Below are 19,486 nucleotides of genomic sequence, written 5' to 3'. Positions count from 1 at the left end.
GGCAGGGGGCTCCCTGGTCAGAGCCTAGGACCCTCTGGGCCAGGAAGAGGCGTTTCATCTCAAGGACGGGAGCCCACGTGAGGCCGGGGCTTCTGAGGCAGGGGTGGGGCCGGCTTCCTTGCCGCCTGCCTGGGCTCGAGCCGCCTCTCCTGCTGATGTGCCCGCTCGGCTGAGGAAGGGGACGCGGCCCGCTGTGTGCTTAGAGGGAGAGGGGCCCCCAGCCCATCCCAGCGTGGCTCCAGGCACAGAAGCGGGGGCCCCGTGCCCACCCTGCCTCCTGAAGCAGATGGCGTGAGTGGCAGCCCCGACCCGGGGAGGCCTGAGGACGCCCCATCCTGTGCAGGATGCCCTCCACGAAACCCCTGAGGCTCAGGTGGAGCCCCCTGGAGGGGCCGTTTGGGGCGGGGGGTGAGGGCGTCTCCTCTCTCCCAGGGGAGAGCCAGCGACATGGTCCATCAGGAGGCAGCAACTCAGCCGACCTTTGACACCGCGGCGTCTTCTGCTCAGAGGAGCAGGAGGCTCTGGGAGGCCGGGGGCCTGGGCCTGAAGGCGCCGAGGATGGAGAGCACCTGCTTGTCGCCTCCGCCCCCAGAGGCGCCAGCCCCGGAGGCCAGCAGGTGGCCGAGTCCCTGGCGTGCGGCCAGCAGACAGCACCCTGGACAGCAGCAGAGGCTCCCTGCAGCCACGGCCACGGGTCTCTTGCAGTGTCCCGCCAGCCTGGCCATGCTCTCCTGGAATCTCGCCCGTCGGATGTGGGCCCGGGGAGAGGGGCTCTGCCGGAGGCCACTCCGCGTGTCGGTGGCACAATGGCACCAGCTCCAGACTCCTAGTTCTGCAACACTTGAGCATTCCTGGGGCTGGCCCAGGGCTAGCGGTGGAGGTGGGCACGCTAGACGCTGAGGGCCAGCAGGCCACCACTGGCCCTGTGGCCGCTGCACTGTGGCCAAGACCCAGGTCCCAGCAGGAGGCCACAGACAAAGCCGCCAAGGAGGTATAAACCTGGGCTTTGACGCCTACCGTTTCCTGGCCGGGGTGTGGAAAATTCAGGGCAGAGCGCTGTTTCCGAGACTGGTGAAATCCGGCCCCTGCCCCTTGGGGCAAGCCAGGCCTAGGATGTCCTGCCCTCCTGCCCGGACCCTGCTGCCTTTCCTCTCATGTCACTGGGGTGCCCGGAGGGGCAAATGGAGTCAGGGCTCAGCATGTGACCAGGGGCAGGGCTCAGTGTGGGCTCATGGTGGGGGCTCAGAGTGGGACGAGGGGCAGGGCTCATACTCCCCCACTGTCTCCCTCTTCCTTTCTGGGCAGCCTGGACCCTCTGTTCAGTAATTCTAACAGGAGTTCCCACGGGGGCGGGGGGCGGGCAGCTGAGACGAATCTGACTCGTATCCATGAGGATGTGGGTTCGATCTCTGACCTGGCTCAGTGGGTTAAAGGGTCTGGCGTTGCTGTGAGCTGGGGTGCAGGTCACAGATGTGGCTCAGGTCCCATGTTGCTGTGGCTGTGGTGTGGCCCGGCAGCTGTAGCTCCAATCCCACCCCCAGACTGGGAACGTCCACGTGCGGCGGGTGTGGCCCTGAGAAAGAGACAAAAAGGAAAACAATTCTAACCCTCTCCCCTGTGACTGGAGCTTTTCCTGGGCCACACACTGCGGGGAGCATCCCCCGGGGACCATCTCATTCATCCTCTTAAGGATCTTAGCGTGGAGGCCACAGGCCCGTGACCCTTCGTGGAGGCGACTGCGGCCCAGGGCAGTGCCAGCCCGCACCTGACACACCCCTGGCAGATGTCTGCACCTGGAGGAGGAGCAGGGTTTTCTCTGACGCCTCTGCCATCACCTGCCGCGCCCCCCCTCCTGCTGGAGGACCAAGTGCCAGGCCTGTGGGCCCCACCTCGCCCCGCCCAGCCCACCTGCCTGCAGGAGCAGGGGCACTCGCTGCCACACGGTCTGGCGCCAGCAAGGGGTTTCTTTGCAAGCCATGGGCAAGAAGCAATTCCCTGTCACAGAGGGGCACCTCAGCTCCTGGGCTGGGGGCCACAAGGCTGGCGGCGGAAGCCAGGCCTGGCTCCCACCCAGCCCTCTCGCGCCACAGCCACGCAGGCGTGCCCCTGGCCTGGGGCTGAGAGCGGCTTCCCAGCCAGCGATCTGGGAGGCGTGAGCCCCTCGCTCGGCCTGCGGGACGAGGCCCTGGAGCATCCCTGCCCCACGGGCTCACCTGGCTGATCCAGCAGGAGCAGAGCCCGCAGCCAGAACCGTGGACCCTCAACGCGGGGCCGGGGCCGTCGGTATCCCTGTCCGGAGCCCGCGTGTCTGGCCTAGACCAGGCCAGCTGGCCTGTCGCGGGCCTCCATCCAGCCCTGACGGGGCCTGGGGCACTCACAGCTCTCGCTCCCTGCTGGTCCTCCGTCCCAATGTGCGTCCTCTCCCGAGGGGAGTCAGAGCAGTAACTACCTCTGGGTCCTGCCCCTGCTTCCCGGCCGCTGTGGCCGCCCAGGCACTCTAGCCCCGCGCCCTCCGGCCTCACGCACCAGCCCCCTCACCCTCCCTTCGCCCGGCACCCATCCCTGGCCGGTGCAGAGAAGCGGGACTCCAGCTCATCACCCGGGGTAGGTTGCCTGCCAGGGCCGCTGGCATGAACGCCACGGCGGGGGCGACTGAAGCAGCAGAAACCCAGCGTCTGCGAGTTCTGGAGGCTGGAAGGCCAGGGTCGGGGCGGCAGTGGGGCTGCCTCCTCCTGGCCGGTGGATGGCCGTCTGCTCCCTGTGTCCTCGCGTGCCTGTCCCTCTGTTGGCATCTGTGTCCTCTTCTTCCAAGGACACCGAGGCTACGACCACATGGGCTTCGGGCCACCCAGGTGACCTCCTCTTAGCTGCCTCTCCTCTCTGAGGACCCCGTCTCCAAACGCGGTGACCCTTCTCGGTGGCCAGGACCTCGAGGTCTGAACTTGGGGGAGAAAACTGAGCCCAAGCACAGGAGGCGATAGTCACGGGGCGTCCTCACGGTCTGGGCCAGGGCGTGGGGGTGCTGCCAGCAGACATGGGCTCCGCGACAGTTTCTCCACCCTCCGCCCCCCGTTTCTCCACAGCCCCCACACCACAGGCACTTGAACGCTGATGGAACGACTGGGCGCCAGGAAGCGGCGAAGCCAGTTCAGCCCCCCCGCGCCCCCCACCCCGCCAGGTGTGGGGCTGGGAGCTCCCCAGAGGTGGTGACATCGTATGTCACCAGCCGCACAACGCCACAGACTCTAGGATGCCCCACTCTTTCACGGGCCACCAAGAAGGAGCAATACCCCCCACTTCAGTCATGGCTCTGCCAGGCCTGGGGCCCTCCAGCCTATGACAAGGGACCGCTGCAAGGGCTGCCAGCTCCTTGGTCTCTGAGCACTGCAGCCGGGAGCAGCGGGGGAGGGGGCGTCCCCAAGGAGGCAGTTCTGGGTCAAGTTGTTAAGGCTGAAGGAACAAGTGACATTCGGGTGTGCGGGCAGGGCGGGGAGAGGGAGAGAAAGGCCCGGTGAGGGCTCCCTCCTTGCGGAGAGGTGGGCGCAAACGTGAGGCGCACAGGCGGAGCAAAAAGCCACGTCTAAGTGCCTCACGCAGCGTCTCATTCACTTCTTTTATGTATGATTTTTTTTCGCTGTTTGCTTTTTTTTTTCCCTTGTCTTTTTGCCATTTCTTGGGCCACTCCCGCGGCATATGGAGGTTCCCAGGCGAGGGGTCTAATTGGAGCTGCAGCCGCCGGCCTACACCAGAGCCACAGCAACGCGGGATCCGAGCCGCGTCTGCGACCTACACCACAGCTCACGGCAATGCTGGATCCTTAACCCACTGAGCGAGGCCAGGGATGGAACCCACATCCCCCTGGATTCTAGTCGGGTTCGTGAACCACTGCGCCACGAAGGCAACTCCTTATCATAATACCTAGAGTGGTGGCTCCTGTTACTCCCAGTGCCAGAGGTGGTGTTGCCGGTGGTGGAGGAGACGGTGATGCTGGTGGTCGTGGTGGTGGCAGTGGGGGTGCTGATGTGGGGGTGCTGACGGTGGCAGTGGGGATGCTGATGTGGGGGTGCTGATGTGGGGGTGCTGATGGTGGCAGTGGGTTGCTGATGTGGGGATGCTGATAGTGTTAGTGGGGATGCTGATGTGGGGATGCTGATGGTGGCAGTGGGGTGCTGATGTGGGGGTGCTGATGTGGGGGTGCTGACGGTGGCAGTGGGGATGCTGATGTGGGGGTGCTGATGTGGGGATGCTGATGGTGGCAGTGGGGTGCTGATGTGGGGGTGCTGATGTGGGGATGCTGATGGTGGCAGTGGGGTGCTGATGTGGGGGTGCTGATGTGGGGGTGCTGATGGTGGCAGTGGGGTGCTGATGTGGGGGTGCTGACGGTGGGCGTGGTGCTGCTGGTGGCAGTGGGGATGCTGGTGGCGGGGATGCTGCTGGTGGGGACAGGGATGGTGGTGGGCGCGGTGCCTGTGTCAGCCGTCAGGGTGGCGCGGCAGGCAGACAGAGTGATGCAGGTTTTCGGGCACGAGTCAGCTAGCGGTGGGTCAACCTCAACCCTCAGATGCGTGTCCACTTGGGCTTGAGTTCCAGCTCCAGGGCCTGCCTCCCGTCCAGCCACAGCCCCTCTGGGCATCTCCGCAGGCCTTCATGCCCTTGTCAGTGGAACGGGGTCACGGGACTCAGTGAAGCTGCGCTCGGGCCTTCACGGAGGCCCGGCCCAGCGACCGCATGAATGCCTCACCCAGCAGCCGGAGTCCACGAACCCCACGTCTTCCGTCCGCCTCGGCCAGCACGGCCGCTCTGGACTTCCGTTGATCTCTGGCCCCGTCCCGGCTCTGGTGCCCTTGCCGCCACCCACCGCTTTGCCGTCCGTAGCACGCTTTCTCTGCCAGCGTTCGGATCCCCTTTTCCCTCTGCGTGGACGTCTCTGTGGGACCGCCTGCTCCTTGGCTCGGCCCCCAAGGATGCTGAGTGCAGACACCTGCCCCACATAGACCTCGCCTTTGCCTCACTCTTTCCAGAGGCTACTGATGCCCCCCTCTGGCCTTTGGGCTTGGCCCCGTAGCTGCCCTCCTCGGCCCCAGACGGTTCTGAGCCAAATCGTGTTGTCGCATCATGTGAAAGATGTGGAAACCCGGGTGTCGCCGCCTCCACCTACTTCCAGGGGGTCTCCAAAGTTCCGCCCACCGGAATCCCACCTGCGCTCACCACTCCTGCCGCCTCTGCCTCGACGCAGACCGTGACCTGGTCAGAGCGTGCCCCCCACTTTTGTCCCTGCTGCAGACACCGCCACGTCCCCGCTCTCTCCCTGCTCCCCCGTCCCTCGCGCCCCGCTTCCCCCAAAAGAGGAGCAGCCCCAGCCATGCTGCTTGGGGGTCCTGGATCCTCTCCTCCTGACCCGGAGGCGGAAACCTCATCCCACAGCGGCACTTTCCAGTCCCCGCTCTGCCACTGCCCGCTGGGTGACCTCGGGCAGCTTGTTGAACTTCGGTGAGCCTGGGTTTCTTCCCTGTAATTTGGGCCTCGCCATAGCATGCGCTTCATCAGGGCTGTGGCGGATGAGGTGAGTCTTAATACCTGCCGATCCCCAGGAGGAGGAGCCGGCACCCAGCCAGCACGAGATGAGCTGTGTCATTATCAGCAGAGAAGCCACTGCACCAAGTTGTCAGTCTTACTTTGAGGTCGAAGCCCTGGCTAACCCCTTGGTTTGGGGGCTTCTTCTGGACCTGAACCCTCTTCAGGCGAGGCAGACACCTGCTCCTAGCTGGGAGCTCCAGCACTGGGACTCCCAGCATGGCATCCTGGCACCAGCCCCGGGGCTGGGCTCCGCGGCTTGCTCTGGACCACAGGTGCCGCCCAGGCCTGCCCAGGTGGCAGACCCGACCAAGCAGTTGGCACCAAGGCTTTTCATTGCGGTGACAGTGACAGGCACCCTAGGCCCCGAATCACTGCAACAAGCCAGCTCATCACAGCCCTCTGCACAGTTCCACAGGCAGAACCAGCCAGGACACCGGAGGTTCGTAGCCAGCAGGGCTGCTCAGACCAGCCTCCTGCCCGGGCCCCCCATCAGTGCTGGGAGCACTCGCCCTAGGACACTGGGGCTGGGAATGCCAGCCAGACTCGGGATGCCCGGGGCTGTGGGGAAAGGCCAGGCTGCGGCTGCTGTCAGCCTGTCCAGGCTCAGCCCCGTTCTGCGTGGATGCCAGTGGGCTGTTGGCGGCAAGGAGGCGCCCTGAAGCAGTAGCACCCCCCGCCCCTGGCTCCTGCAAAGCACCCCCGTGTTCCTGCGGCACCACCCTCCCCAGGTCAGGTCCCACCCCAGGGTCCTAACTCACACAGAGCGTCCATCCCTCGCCAGCAGGGGAAGGACTGCGTGCGGCACGGCACCACTGCCCAAATCCTGCACAGAGGGAGGAGCGGCAGCATGGCTCCGAGGGGCTGCTGGGAGGAAGTGTAGTTATTGGCGAGGCCTTAGAACAGGGCCTGGCCTGGTCGGTGCTGTGTTCATGGTTTTACTATTATTATTATTGCTGTTATTTTTACCCTGGTTTCCTCAGCCCCCTGGTGGCAAAAGCCTGCCTCCTGTCACCCTCACCTCTTTGCTTCTCTGCCTTCTGCCTGTTTCTGCCCCTCATCCTGTCCCCTGCCCTCTTCTCACTCCCAGGACAGGCTCTGCCCCCCCCCCCCCACTCCCTAGTCTGGCAATCTTGTCCCTCCAGCAGCCCCAGTGGCCGTGCTCCCAACTGCATCCGAGTGTCCTGCCCTCTTGGAAGCCGCAGGGCGGGGTCGGCGACCGGCAGGAGGCTCGTACCCACAAGACAGCAAGTCCTTGTGCTCACACACTCACACGCCACACACCCACACAAGCTCACACACACACGCGCGAAACTACAGATCAATGCCGCTCATGAACAGTTTAAAAAATGAGCAAATAGAATTCAGCAGTGTATTTTTTAAAATCACATGACCAAATGAGGTATATTCTAGGCATGCGGGGCGTGTTCAGGATTGTCTGTATTTTGGTTGTGCCTGTGGCACAGAGAAGTTCCCGGCCAGGGATCAAACCTGTGCCACAGCAGTGACAACGCCCGATCCTTAACCCGCTGAGCCAGCATGGAACTCTCATTTTCAGTAGATCCTGAAAACAGCCCATGTATTTCCCCTTAAGGACAGGCTTCAGAGGAAAAACCACGTGATTATGTTGAGTCTACAGGAAAACCATTTGATAACATTCAACAGCAATTCACAAGTGCGAAAAAATCTCCTGGAACTGATAGGTTCCCAGGAGGACGGAGACAGACCCCCCCGCTCCATCAAATGTGGCCGCTGACCCTGGAGACCAGCTGGGGACACCTCTCCCGGAACGTGGAGGCTCCCCTTGGCCTGCAGGAAACAAGGGCCGCCGTAGGTTACCCTCCCACAGGGCTGAACTGCCCTCGTCGTGGACCCGACCCCCTACCCCTCCCTGGAGCTTCCCCTCCCCTTCTTCATTGTTCCTGCGTCACGTTCTGCCAGGAACTCCAGCCTCGGATTCCCACCACAGAGCCGCCTCACGGGTCGGGGCTGGCGCCACCTGGAGCTCAGCCCGTCCCGTCTGCGGCCTTCCTGAATCTCTCTGGTTTACCCACGTGGCCTCGCGCGTGTGCCTTCCTCGGCAAACCTTACACTCACATCTAGAAAAACACTAAGATCCTTCACGATGACAGCTGCCTGTGGCGAGTAGTGACCGTCCCGCCACCAGCAGCAGACCCCGGTGAGAGGCCAGCCTGGCCGCAGGCACCTCCCTCTTCACCTGCGTCACGGCCTGTTGTCCCCTCTCCTCGTGGGGCAGAAAGTCGGCCAGCTCTGCCGTCCGGCCTCCTGGGCTGCAGCTAAGTGGGCAAAAGAAAAGACGTCGCGGTGGTCACCCGTGAGAAGAGCCACTCCCAGGGGTGGGCCGGGAGCCCCGGGGGAGCACAGGACACCAACAAAAGACGACCCCCAGCTGGGGTGCGCCTCAAAGGCTGGGCTCCAGGAGGCCCCGACCTGACTTCTAACCACAGAAACCAGCTTTCTGTACCTCCGGTTGTCTGTGACTCTTTTGTTCCTGCTACCTGCCCTTTGTTGCAAAAACCCATATGTCCTAGCTCCCGCTTCACCCCAAAGAGAACCGAACTCTCGACTTTCAAGTTTTAATTTTTTAAACCATGGTTGAGGTTGTATACTTTTTTCAAGTCAACAGCAACGATGGCTGGTTTCCTGTCATCCAGCCCCACGTTCCCCTTCTCTGCTCAGGTCTGCCTGTGTGACAACAGGAAGGAAGGGAGGGGTAGGGCACACCCTTCAAAGCATGACACGGCCACTGAGGATACACGGTTTGACGACTGGTTAAAACCTACCAGGCCCGAGAGGGCAGAAGGTGCGCCTTCCAGGGCCTCGAGGCTTGTGTGTCCGCTGAGCAGCTGTTGACTAAAACAATACAACCTGAAGGTTAACAGCCAAGTTTTGTTTGGGGTGAAGTTAGGACTTGAGCCCGGGAAACAGCATCTCAGGGAGCCCCAAGAAACCTCTCCTGGGAAGCGAGGGGGGAGCTAGGATGTGTGAGTTTGGGCAACAGTGGGGAGGTGGTAGGAACAGAAGATGTACAGAAAACCGTCTCTTTTCTCTTCCTTTTTGTCTTTTGGTCTTTTTAGGGCCACACCCGTGCCACATGGAGGTCCCCAGGCTAGGGGTTGAATTGGAGTTGTAGCGGTTGGCCGACACCACAGCCCCAGCCACGCCAGATCCAAGCCCTGTCTGCGACCTACACCACAGCTCACGGCAATGCCGGATCCTGAACCCCCTGAGCAAGGCCAGGGATCGAACCCGCAACCTCATGGTTCCCAGTCGGATTCATTTCCGCTGCGCCACAACGGGACCTCCAGAAATCTCTCCTTTGCTCTGCTTCCCCGAGCTCCCTCGGGGCTCACTGGCCCCCCTTTGGGCGTGGCTGTTCCCACAGGTGCCCACGACGTCTTCGTTTTGCCACCATCCACAGCCCAGGTGTTCCCCAAAGGGGAAAGGGGCGCAGCAGGACCCACGTCCCCCGGCGGGAGGGGAGGCGCCTGCCGCCAGGCTCGAGTCTTACAGGAGTTTCCTGCTGGTGTCGGGAAGGGGCGGAGTTTAGCGTTTTTCTGGATATGAGGAGATGCAAGAACTGGGCTCATGAACTCTTCTCTTGAAAATATCTAGCTCTCTGCAGACCTGTTCTGCCAGTTTTCCCAGCGCACAGAGCGCCTCCCTCCTGGTCTCCACGCTGAGCTCCGCTCCTGTTCTACCCCACGCAGAGGCTGCGGTAGGTGCCAAACCCCAGTTCGCACCGCTCAACGGCAGGCACGCCCACGGAGTCGGCTCTGGGCGGCGGGCGGTGACCCAGTTCCGGGCAACCCCCCAGCCCTCCGGGGAAATAGGTGGAATAAGCCTCCCACCAATTAGCCTGAGACACGTCCCAGCCTAAGAAAAACTCACCTCCCCCAGCCTGGGGCTGCTCTACGGCCCACCCACTGGGTGTGGAGTGAAGACCTCCCCGAATTAATCTGCTTTCACGGTACTTCAGCTTGCTCTCAATTCTTTCCTGTGCAAAGCCCAAGACCCTCACTGGCCTGAGACCTGGGCTATGGCCGGACGCTCGCACCCCTTTCTGCCCGAGGCTGGGCAGGACCTCCCTGCGGCCTCGGCTGATGCCTGGGAAATTGAGTCTCAGGCGGAGCCCGAGAAACCATTTCCTCTCCGCTCCCCTCCCCTCCGTCTTTGATGTTCCCCCCCCCCCCCCCCGCCCCCACCGCCCTCCGCCAGGCTGTAGGAAAAGGAAACCCAAGAGCCCTGGGCTCCTCCTCCCACCCTCCCCCGCTCAGCCCCGCCCAGCCTCCAGGGAGGGGCAGCAGGAATCAAGACCACCAGCCTCCCCCGCCAGTCTGCCCCCACCAGGGGGTTACCCAGTAGGGCAAGGCCAAGAGCTTCACCCCCAAGCCCCAGTTTCAACACCCACCTCTCAGCGTCAGCGTCGTTGTAGGACTAGTAGTAAGAGACTAACTTCACCTGGAAAATAGTGAGCCTGGGAGCCATGGGGCAAGAGAGTTTGTCGCTTGGCTGTCCTGCCGCTGCCTCTTGCCCCGTGGCTCCCAGGGTCCCCAGAGTCCAATCCAGAGCCCTGGCTGATGGTCAAGCCCACCGACGCATCTTCCTCCCGCCTTGGCTCCATGGCTGCCCGGCCCTGCTGCTCTCGGTCCTTCTAGCGAAGACTCTTTGCCATTTCTTTTGAGTGAAAACACAGGGAATGCATCCAATGCGGGAGCTGTCAGGAAAAAAACAAAACAAACAAAATACACAACACGAAAGCAGCTGTTACCTGAAAACGGGGTGCACTTCTTGGGGGGATTTGAGCCAAAAGACACGCCCGAGGCCAAGACGAAGAGACCACGGGCGAAGGACCCCTGTAGTTGCGGCGAGTACGCAGAACACGGGGAGAGCTTCCCCGGAGCGGGGTCTGCCGGCCAGCAGAGCCGGGGGACTTTTAAGGGAACGGGACACGCATATTCACCAAGTGGCTACAGGAGAGGAGAATTCAGCACAGAACTGGGGCAGCGCTTGACAGCGTCCAAGCTTTAGCTGGTAGGTTGCCTTAGGAGGGTCCAGAGCTGGGGCAGGGCCTTGGCTCCGGCAGAACTCAGAGGGCTGGTACGAAGGACTTCCCTCGAGGAGGAACCAGGCCTCTATCCCCGCACCCGTGTTCGACTGCTTCTCCTCCGCCCCTGCACCCTCACCCGCCTGAAGAGCATGATTCCTGAGACTTGTTCGAGGCCGAGCACTGTGGCCAGGCTCGGGTCGTAAAGTGGCTCAGGCCAAAATGGCTTCTCTTAGGGCAAGAAAGCCACGCCTGGTTCTCCTTCTCCGGGGACCCCCCCCCCCAAGCTATCTGATTACACAGTGAGTTTCAATTATGGGGGGAACTTTAGTAGCCTGGGGGAGTTCCTGTTGTGGCTCATTGGTTAACGAACACCACCAGCATCCATGAGGATATGGGTTCAATCCCTGGCCTCGGTCAGTGGGTTGGGGATCTGACATCACCACGAGCTGTGGTGGAGGTCACAGATCTGGCTCGGATCTGGCATTGCCGTGGCTGTGGTGTAGGCCAGCGGCTTCAGCTCTGATCCAACCCCTAGCCTGGAACCTCCATATGCCGTGGGTGTAGCCCTAAAAAGACCAAAAAAAAAAAAAAAAAAAAGGCTAGCTGGGGAACCACCTCTTAGTAGCGTTAGGAGAGGGGCCAGGAGACCTGTGAAGTGTTTGCTGGGACACATGCACTCAGGGGCACATCTTGGTAAAAAGTTACTGCTAATCACACACACACACACACACACACACGACCAACCGGACGCCTTAAGGTCGTGATTTTCGCGCTTTCTACCTTGGGGAAGAAGCTAGAATCCGGGGTCATTGAAAGTCTTCCTTAGATAACATTTTAGCCATCCAGGGGCCCAGGTCCAAAACAGAACGCTTCCTCCTGTGGGTCCCCGTCCCGAGGCCGCCTCGGGACCCGGCTGCCAGGTGACTGCGGCGGGTCTTGCGGCTCAGCCCTCCTGGGAGTGCACGGCGTGCAGCGCTATTACAGGACTCAGACCTGCACGGGAGCCGGGCTTTATCGGGGCCTCTGACCTCGTGCCCTTGAACTCTTCTCCTTGCTTTTGAAACCGCAGGACGTGCTTCGGGACTCCACAGAGCAGAGGGTCTTCTGTCCGGGCCCAGAAAGAATTTCGAGGAGATGGAGTGACCGGGAGCAAGGCGCTCATCAGCCCTGGACGCTGCGAGATGCGAGCAGCGACAAGGGAGGGCGGGGCCGGAACCTGCGAAGGCGACAGCCCCACAGTCAGAGCCCAGATGGGCAAGAGGGCCCGGCCCCGAGAGTTCTGGGAGCTCGGCCATCTCCTCCCCCCACCGGCCCCGCCGGAGCCCCTTCCGCTCTCGGGGCAACACCATATTCCTCATCGGGGTGTCCCGTTGGGAGACGCCTCGGGCGGGCGGCTGCGATTCCGCCCGGCCCAGGCCAGCAGTTTCCGTCCACCGCTCCCCGCGTCTGGCTGTCGTGGGGCCTGTCTCATGCTTCTGCTAAGCAAGCCTGCTCTCCTGAGGGAGCACGAACTTCCCGGGCTCGCCCATATGTTTTTTTCCATATGTGATCCCCAAGTGAGATCAATTATTTAGTCCCCTGCTTCGCCCCTTGACCCTGTCCCTATCACTTGAGGCTGGTTTGACCGACCCAGATGAACCCCGTTTTCACCACCCCGCGAGTCTCAACCAGACTGCCCCGATGTGCTTCCCATGTGCTTCCAGGTCCTCCCACAGGCTGCTGGCCGGGCCCCGGCCTCCTTCCCCTCACCATCCTGCGGGGTCACCCCGATCTCCCGGGGGGCCCTCCTCCCACCCCGCCTGCCTGGGGCTGGCCCTCCCTCAGGCTCTTTCACTGCTTCGGTGCGTGACCACGTGTACTGGCTGGCACCCTCCTCGGTGGCGAGGCCGATGAGGACAAAGCGTGCGTGCGTGTCACGGGGCTCGTCCTATGCACGGTTGCTCACCTGCCCCCGCCACCAAGGTCCAGGATCGCGGCCAGAACCTGAGCTTCCCCAGTGACAAAATGGCCCTCCCATCGCCCTGGGGGCAGGCCGGCTACAGCCCTCCTTTCACGGCTCCTGGCCCACCAGCCACGGCCCAAGTGTCCCCGTCCGCCGAGGGCAACTGGCTGTGGACTCGACCACCCTCTTCCCCACCGCCTCCTATGGGACCCCGACTCCACCGGCCTCCCCCCGTCAGGACCAAGCTGGAAGGGGCAGGTCCAATCAGGCGGGGGCCACAGGAAGTCACACCCAGGCAGGAAAAGGTGGGAACATCCATGTTTATTTGAGGCACCAAAGCAGCAGGAGGACCCAGAGGGGGTGGGGCAGGGGCTGCAGCGGGTCGGGGGTGGGCGCGAATTCCTGGGTCAGCAGCCTAGACCTGGGACGGTGGAGCCTGGGCCTCCCAGAGGGCTGAGCTCTGAGCCAAATGAGCTGCGCAGAGACTGGGGGACAGGGCTGTGCGGGCACCTGGGGCTCCGGGGACTGCTGACGCCGGGCTCCTGACACTTATGTCCACACCTTCCCTCACACACGCCTGGCAGGGCACACGGGCCGCACGCCTGTCCACACAGCCCATCTTCCATACCTGGGGGCACACAGGAGCAGGGACTCAGTTCTGACTCCAGGACCCTCAGTCTCCGTTCCCAGGTCCCCCCAAGGGAGGCTGACACACACACCAAGTCGGGGGGCTGGCAGGTGCAGGTGCAGGGGGCGGGCTGCCCGTGGGTCCCAGGGCTGAGGGGGTGGGAGCAGCAGGGTGAGGAGTCGGCGTCAGGATCCTCTGGGGTCTCGAGGGGCTGGGCGTTCCTTTCTTCCTGAGCTTTGGGAGCTTCCAGGCACAGAGAAGGGGTCAGGGGCCAAACCGCAGCAGAGCCGAGAGCAGGCTGAGCAGGAGCCCGAGGCCCAGCACGGCGGCGCTGGCCCGCAGCCCGCCGTCGGCCGCGCTGATGTTGCACAGAAAGCTCTGGCAGCAGTGGGTGCCCACGGACGCCACACCGAGGTTGACGCTGGGGCCAGGACAGATCGGGGAGCAGCCCTTGTTCAGGGTGTAGCCAAAGTCCACCACGTTCCCTGCACAGGAAAACGGGGTGTGACTGGAGGGGCGGGGGGGGCAGGGCTGGCATGGGGGCCGGCCAGCTGCCCTCACCCCCGCTCACCAATGCCAGCAGATGCAGAGACGGTCACGCAGTAGTTGTCCGAATCGGAGCAGATGGTGGGCTTCAGGCAGTAAAAATTGCTGTTCTTATTCGTGCAAGAGAAGCACACCAGGGAGTGGGCTGCAGAAGGAGAGACGCCTGCATTGTGCCCCGAAGTCTTCCTGTGTCCCCTCCCAGCCCCAACCCAGAGGCACACCGACACCCAATCCTGGGCAGGCAACGACTGAGCAACGAGGGTATGCCAGGCCCAGGCTCGTGACCCCGAAGGACAGTGACACCAGACCCTGGCCCTGCAGGGCTCCAGTGATGTCGCACGCGCAATGATAAAGTGCTGGGCAGCGAGGAGGCCTCCGGAGAGTGTGTGTTGCTGGGGGAGCAATGACCACTTAACCGCAGGAGAGGGGGCCCTTTAGGTGGCACAGAGCGAGTGACGTGGGCACCGTTCAGCAGAGAAGGGGGAAAGCTGGGGGTCTGGAGGGGCACGGCCTGCCCAAAGCCGGGGCCCAGGGCACCTCACCTCGCTCCACACCCAGGAGGGCAGCCAGCAGCACCGGCAGAAGGACCTTCATTCTGGGGGGACAGGTGTCCCGTCGGGGTCTCACGAAGGCAAAGAAGTCAGCCCTGCTCTAGAAAGACAGCTCGCTGGAGGCCGGGGCTCGCCACCCCGGTCCAGGGCCCCGGGGCCAGGGCAGGGCCCCAGGATCCCCCGTGGGGTCCGAGCTCCTGGCCCCCAGGCCCGATGTCCCCGTTTTGTTCATGGGGGCGGGAGCGGCCAACTTCCAACAGCAGAGCCAGTGGAGAGGGTCCTTCTGCTCCATTCCTAACCCCCCCCCTTGCTCTGTGCAGACTCCTGGATGAGACCCTTCCCCGAGACCCCTCCCCTGCTGCTTGGGGATGGGGGCGAGGGGGACGACACTATAGGCCAGACAGGAGAAATCATGAAGGTTTGCCCAGAAAGGGAAGCCAAGGGAGGGGGCCCTGCAGGGGCGGCGGGGGGGGGGGGAAATAGGCTGGGACCTTGGATCCCCCACCAGCGTGTTTCCACCTGGACAAATAGCCCCTTAGGCAACAAAGATACAAAACCACGATTGTAGGTGACTAGAAATACGCATGCCCCTGCACCGGTGGGGCTGTAAGATTAAAAAGCCACAGAGAATCTACTTTTCTGAGGGGCCGGGAGCCAGAGCAGGGTGCTGGGTGGGATTCTGCACCGCACCGCACCGCCGAGGGGGCGGGGCCAGGCACCTCAACTAGGGCCGCCCTGTTGTCACCCCATTTAAGGACTCAGGCAGCTCCTCTGGGCAGCAGGAGAGGGCACTTGTTTCTCACTTTCACTTCCTTGTGCAGCAAGCCTTGAATTCTCACCTGGCCCCCTAGGGTTTCTACTGATCGAAAAGTGGGCGGGTAACAGCGGACAGACATCAGTCATGTTAGCTGACCTGCTCCGACCCAGCACAGGGACCCAGAACAGGGCTGGGGCCGAGGGGCTCTCCCGTGCTGTGTCACCTAATGCTGAGGACGATGACCCCAGAGGTATCTGCTAGGCCCCCATTTTGTGGGTCGGAGGAGGCTCAGGGAGACCCACCGATGTGCTACCAGTCACACTAGTGGCACAGGGAGGCAGCCAGGTGGCTGTGACTCAACCAGGTGGGTGTGAATGCGTGGGGCCGCCTTGGACAGAGGCCGTTGGCCGTGGGTGGAGAAAGCGCTTTGGATGTGACCGGCTGGGGTTCTGGTTCTGTCTTGCAGGAGGCGCCGGGTGGGAGGAGCTGGCTGGAGCCTTCTGCTGGAGACAGCTGTGGGCGGGGGAAGGACACTCGGGGTGGGTGGGTGGGGGGTGCTAGCTCCCAGGTGCTGGGAGAAGGAAAATGCTAGGGAGCAGAACAGATTTGGCGAGGGGCTGGCACAGTCTCTCCCGCCCAGTCTGGGCCTGGGCTGCCGGCCTGCAGTTGGGAGCAGGAGCTTCAGGTGTCAAGACAGCGCCAAGCCCAGCTGTGGCCCATCCCCCAGATGCAGGCAGTTCAGGCAGGGAGGAGCCTGGGTTTCCTCCTCTGGAAAGTGAGGCTAGGCAGGAGGAGCCCTGTGCTCTCCTGAAGAAAGCCCTGGTGTGCAGAGCCACTGTCGCCACCAGCATCCCCTGCCTGCCAGGCACCCGCCAGGCGGCTCTCTTGATGTGAATACACTGGACAGAGTGGCTTCGCATCAGCAGGGTCAGGGGAGGGGAGCCCCGAAGGGAGCCAGCTGCTGTAGGGGGGAGGGCATCCCAGACCCGACTCTACACCCCTCCCCCAAGCTCACAGAGCTGATTTCTGGGAGAGTCAGGCATTCGGTGACTCTGGGCCCGCAAGCCGCTCCGAGCCAGTCCTGGACGCCCGGGATGACATGGGACCGGGTGGCCCAGCGCGTGGTACCTGGGCTCCTAGGCACCGCGAATACTTGCACAAACCTATGCCAAAGCAGGTGCGTTCGCCTCTTCCCGGGGCAGGCTCCCGTCCCCATGGTGACGGCCAGGCGGTTAATTCCCCACTTCCTCCCAGACCGCCAAGATCCCAGCCCCCTCCTCAGGTCAAGAAGGCTGCGGTCCCCAGTCCCCACGGGAGGGGTCGGAGGAACCTGGAGTTGGGCGATGGGCCCCCAGTGCCTGCGCAGCCCTGGGCTCCCCAGGCCGGGAAGGCGCCGGGGCTGCAATCCGCGCCCCCCGCGCCCTGCTCCCGCCCCAGACCTTTGGAATCCAGGCGGAGGGCCGGGGTGGGGGGGAGATCGGGGGGCGGGGGAGAGACGGAGCGGAGGCGAGGCGCCCGGGGGCCCGGACACCCGCAGCCCCGACCTCCGGCCTCCCGCAGGCCTCTCCTGCCTCCCCGGCGCCCCCCTCGCCCGCTCTCCGTCCTCCCTGGGCAGATCCCCTTCCCCGCCCCACCGCCGCCCGGCCCAGTCCCCGACTTACCGCCGGCGGACCCAGGTCCCCCGCCTGGCGGCGCTGCCCAGCCCGCGCCCGCGCCCGCGGCAGCCCGCAGTCCAGGTCTGCGAGGCGGCGGCGGCGGCGCGCGGGGGCGGGGCTTGTCGCAGGCCCCGCCCTCCGGCCCCTCCCCTCGGCGTGGAGCCCACCGCTCCCGGCCCACCCTGGTCGCGCATCTGTCCAGCCGGCCCAGGCGGGGACGTCGCAGGACGGCCGGGCCAGGCTGAGCAGGGGTGGCCAAACACGTTTGGGGCGGAGCAGAGCGGAGGGGTGCGTCGGCGGAGGCCGAGGGGCACGCCAGGCACCTCTGCTGCAGAGGGGGGTGAGGGCGGCGAGGGGGTGGGAGGATGGCTTCGGCACGCCCGCAGGGGCCAGGCTCTTGTCCCCCATGGGTGGGGATGGGGTGGTGGCAGGAGGAGCGCGGGCGAGCTGGAAGAGGGGGCTTCTGGGCAGTGGCTGTGGACCACAGTGCCTCCCAGCAGGGCGTCTGGGCCCTGTGAGCATCAGCAGGCTCAAGACTCTACCTCCTCTGGGAGCAGAGGGCTCTCGAGTGTGGCTCTGCCGACCTGGGCCAACCCTCAGTCCAAGCGGGCATAAGAAAGAGCTTCCTGGGGGCTCCCTGGCCGCCAACCCAGTCTGCAGCCAGGGAGGCCCTCTCACAAAGCCAGCCTGACTTGATGCTCCCAGCTCAGAACCTAGAGGCCCCCGTTAGAGTGAAGCCGGCCATCCTTCCTCTGAAACCTGGGTTCTGTCTCCAGGCGCCATTAACTGCCTTTCTTTCAACACGTGGGCACAGAGCACCGTGCGGGGCCTGACCTGGCCCTGCATTCCGGCACCGCGCATGTGAGCCAGGCTCCAGGGCCAGTCCTGGGGCCTGCGGCACCCCAGGCCCTGCTCCTGCTTCTCCCTGGGGGCGATGAGAGACCTGCTCCGCCGGCGGCAGCTGGAGGTGCCAGAGCCTACCCACAGCAGGACGTGCCTGTCACTGCCTGCTGGTTCCCGCTTCTTCTTCCTGCAGAGCCCTCTCAGCACCGACTGCTCCCCAGACAGTCTCACTTCTCATCCCCCAGCACACATCCTGTTAGAGCTCCTTGTTGCACCTGACATTTTCTCGCAGCCTTTCGGGGTGGCATCTGCTGCGTGGCATCTGTTGTGACAGTGGGGGAGGAAGGAGAAGTGGTTTCTTAACTGTACACACCCAGGGGGGTGGCAGGTGGCTGGGATGGAGCGAGGTGTGCAGAGGGGCCCTGTAACAGGAGACGAGACCAGTGGACAGGGAGGGTACCGGGGGACTGTGCCTGGGGGTCAGCGCGTCTGCATGTTCACGGCTCGGGTCTGTGTCTGGACTTCTGTGACGTCTGGATGACGGGGGAGCAGGGGAGACGGCCCTGGAGAGGCTCCAAGGGCTTTTTCCTTGGAGGCCAAGGGCGGGGCTCTTTGTGTCATGAGATGTCCCAGCAGAGGTGTGGTGACGTCATCGAGAGTTGCACAGCTCTGGGGCGAGGGCCCCGCTGTCCCCAGGGACATGTAGGCGGCCGTCGCCCTTGGTAGCCCCCTTGGGGGTCTCGCTCGTGAGGAGGCAGAACTGCCTGGCCTGGGTCCCCACCCACCCCACCCCACCCCACCCTGTAACATAATCCGAAGACCCTGGCAGGAGGCTGGCTGGCTCCCTTGAGCTTGGGCTTGATGCCTGCTCTCAGGGTGCGGTCCAGTTGGTCTTGTCTGGCAGGGTGGGGCCCGTTTAGCCTGCTGCACCAGGAATGACATGCCCTTGAACCCATGGCATGACAGGGGTACGACGGGTCCAGAGCCAGGCCCGATACCCAGGGCTTGGCACATCCAGGGTCACCAGCCAGAGGTGTTCCCTGGGACCAAAGTGACCCTGGGGGGCTTCCCTCACAGCCCACTCACCCCCAGGGGGCCCACACTCAGGGCCCCCCCCCTTCGGCGCCAGGCCCGGGGAACTTGCTGGAATGGCCGTGGGTGTGTCTCCCCGCTGTCAGGCCGAGTCCTTCTGTGGACACCTCTCCTCTGTCTGTGCCTCCCTTCCTTGCAGCCCCGCCCCCAGAGTTGCGACCCTGCCTCCACGCCGCCCTGTGCCTGGGAAGCGGGTCCCAACGCCCAGATGCGTCGTCTCTGCCGCCTGGGCCTCCCCCACGTCTTCCGGGGCAAACATAACGTGGACACGGCCGCCAGAGGGGAGCTTCCGTTCCCTGGGTCTCTCCGGCTGGAGCCACATGGCAGCAGAGGCCATCCAGAGTGTGGCTGGGCCTCTGGAGGGGTTGTCACGGCCCAGAGTTCGGTGGCCCTGTGAGGCGGGTGCCGTGGGACCCGGTGCACCCCCTCTGAAGCACCTCGGACCCGTGGCGCCGGGCGGGGGCGTCTGGGTGAGGCTGGGTCAGAGGCGGCCGTTCTCTCCCTGGGTCTCGGGGACCCGGCAGGCCATGACCCGCGGAGGCATGGGCACTCGGGCTTCATCCTGGGTGTACACAGGAGGACCTACGGGACACTCCGGCCAGGACGGGGCTCCCCAGCCCCCCACCCCGCTCCCGCTCTGTCCACTGCTTTCCCTCTCCCTCAGCGGGGGCTGGTTTGCAGGCCTCTCAGCCTCCAGGGCTTTTAGCCTTTTCTCACCTGGGCCAGGTCCTGTCTGAGACCAGCCCTCAGGAATGACCTTTCACAGGCAAGATGTGGATTCCCCAGAACGCCCAGAAGGTGGCCAGCCCCTGGGATCTGTCCAGATT

General features: G+C 63.8%; 1 protein-coding gene and 1 long non-coding RNA gene across 8 annotated transcripts; both read right to left on the bottom strand.

The window, feature by feature from the left end:
* Positions 1-6,932: 6,932 nt before the first annotated feature.
* On the bottom strand, positions 6,933-11,871 carry LOC125128977 (uncharacterized). 2 transcript variants are annotated; one of them, XR_007135372.1, is made up of 4 exons: positions 11,426-11,871; positions 10,007-10,312; positions 7,672-8,448; positions 6,933-7,383 (listed from the first exon to the last, which is right to left on the bottom strand). It is a non-coding gene; the product is annotated as an uncharacterized LOC125128977 (long non-coding RNA). The 2 variants fall into 2 exon arrangements; XR_007135373.1 differs by lacking the exon at positions 6,933-7,383 and having other exon boundaries at positions 7,461-7,871; positions 8,379-8,448.
* Positions 11,872-12,889: 1,018 nt separating this feature from the next.
* On the bottom strand, positions 12,890-17,907 carry LY6E (lymphocyte antigen 6 family member E). Of its 6 annotated transcripts, none has more exons than XR_007135371.1 (5): positions 16,731-16,836; positions 14,304-14,412; positions 13,787-13,906; positions 13,307-13,700; positions 12,890-13,215 (listed from the first exon to the last, which is right to left on the bottom strand). XR_007135371.1 is itself a non-coding variant. In XM_047783112.1 (5 exons), the coding sequence occupies exons 3-5, from the start codon at positions 14,353-14,355 to the stop codon at positions 13,480-13,482; spliced, it is 393 nt and encodes a 130-aa protein (XP_047639068.1). In that variant the 5' UTR covers positions 14,356-14,412; positions 15,372-15,582; positions 16,731-16,749; the 3' UTR covers positions 12,890-13,479. The 6 variants fall into 6 exon arrangements, 5 of the variants coding, with proteins under 5 accessions (XP_047639068.1, XP_047639063.1, XP_047639067.1 ...); XM_047783112.1 differs by adding an exon at positions 15,372-15,582 and having other exon boundaries at positions 12,890-13,700; positions 16,731-16,749; XM_047783107.1 differs by having other exon boundaries at positions 12,890-13,700.
* Positions 17,908-19,486: the final 1,579 nt, after the last annotated feature.

The sequence above is a fragment of the Phacochoerus africanus genome, chromosome 6 (genome assembly GCF_016906955.1).
Source record: "Phacochoerus africanus isolate WHEZ1 chromosome 6, ROS_Pafr_v1, whole genome shotgun sequence".
NCBI classification, from domain to species: Eukaryota; Metazoa; Chordata; class Mammalia; order Artiodactyla; family Suidae; genus Phacochoerus; species Phacochoerus africanus.
The sequence above is the reverse complement of the archived record's forward strand: the minus strand, read 5'-3'. Positions and strand labels throughout refer to the sequence as shown.

What these genes read in the sequence shown, in the direction of transcription:
- LY6E (XM_047783110.1), bottom strand. Translation starts at nt 17,246, where the DNA reads ATGCTCACAGGGCCCAGACGCCCTGCTGGGAGGCACTGTGGTCCACAG. An exon ending in GGGACCTGGGTCCGCCGGCG is followed by an intron (nt 15,583 to 16,730) that starts GTAAGTCGGGGA and finishes CCCCGCCCACAG; the next exon opens with CTGTCTCCAGCAGAAGGCTC.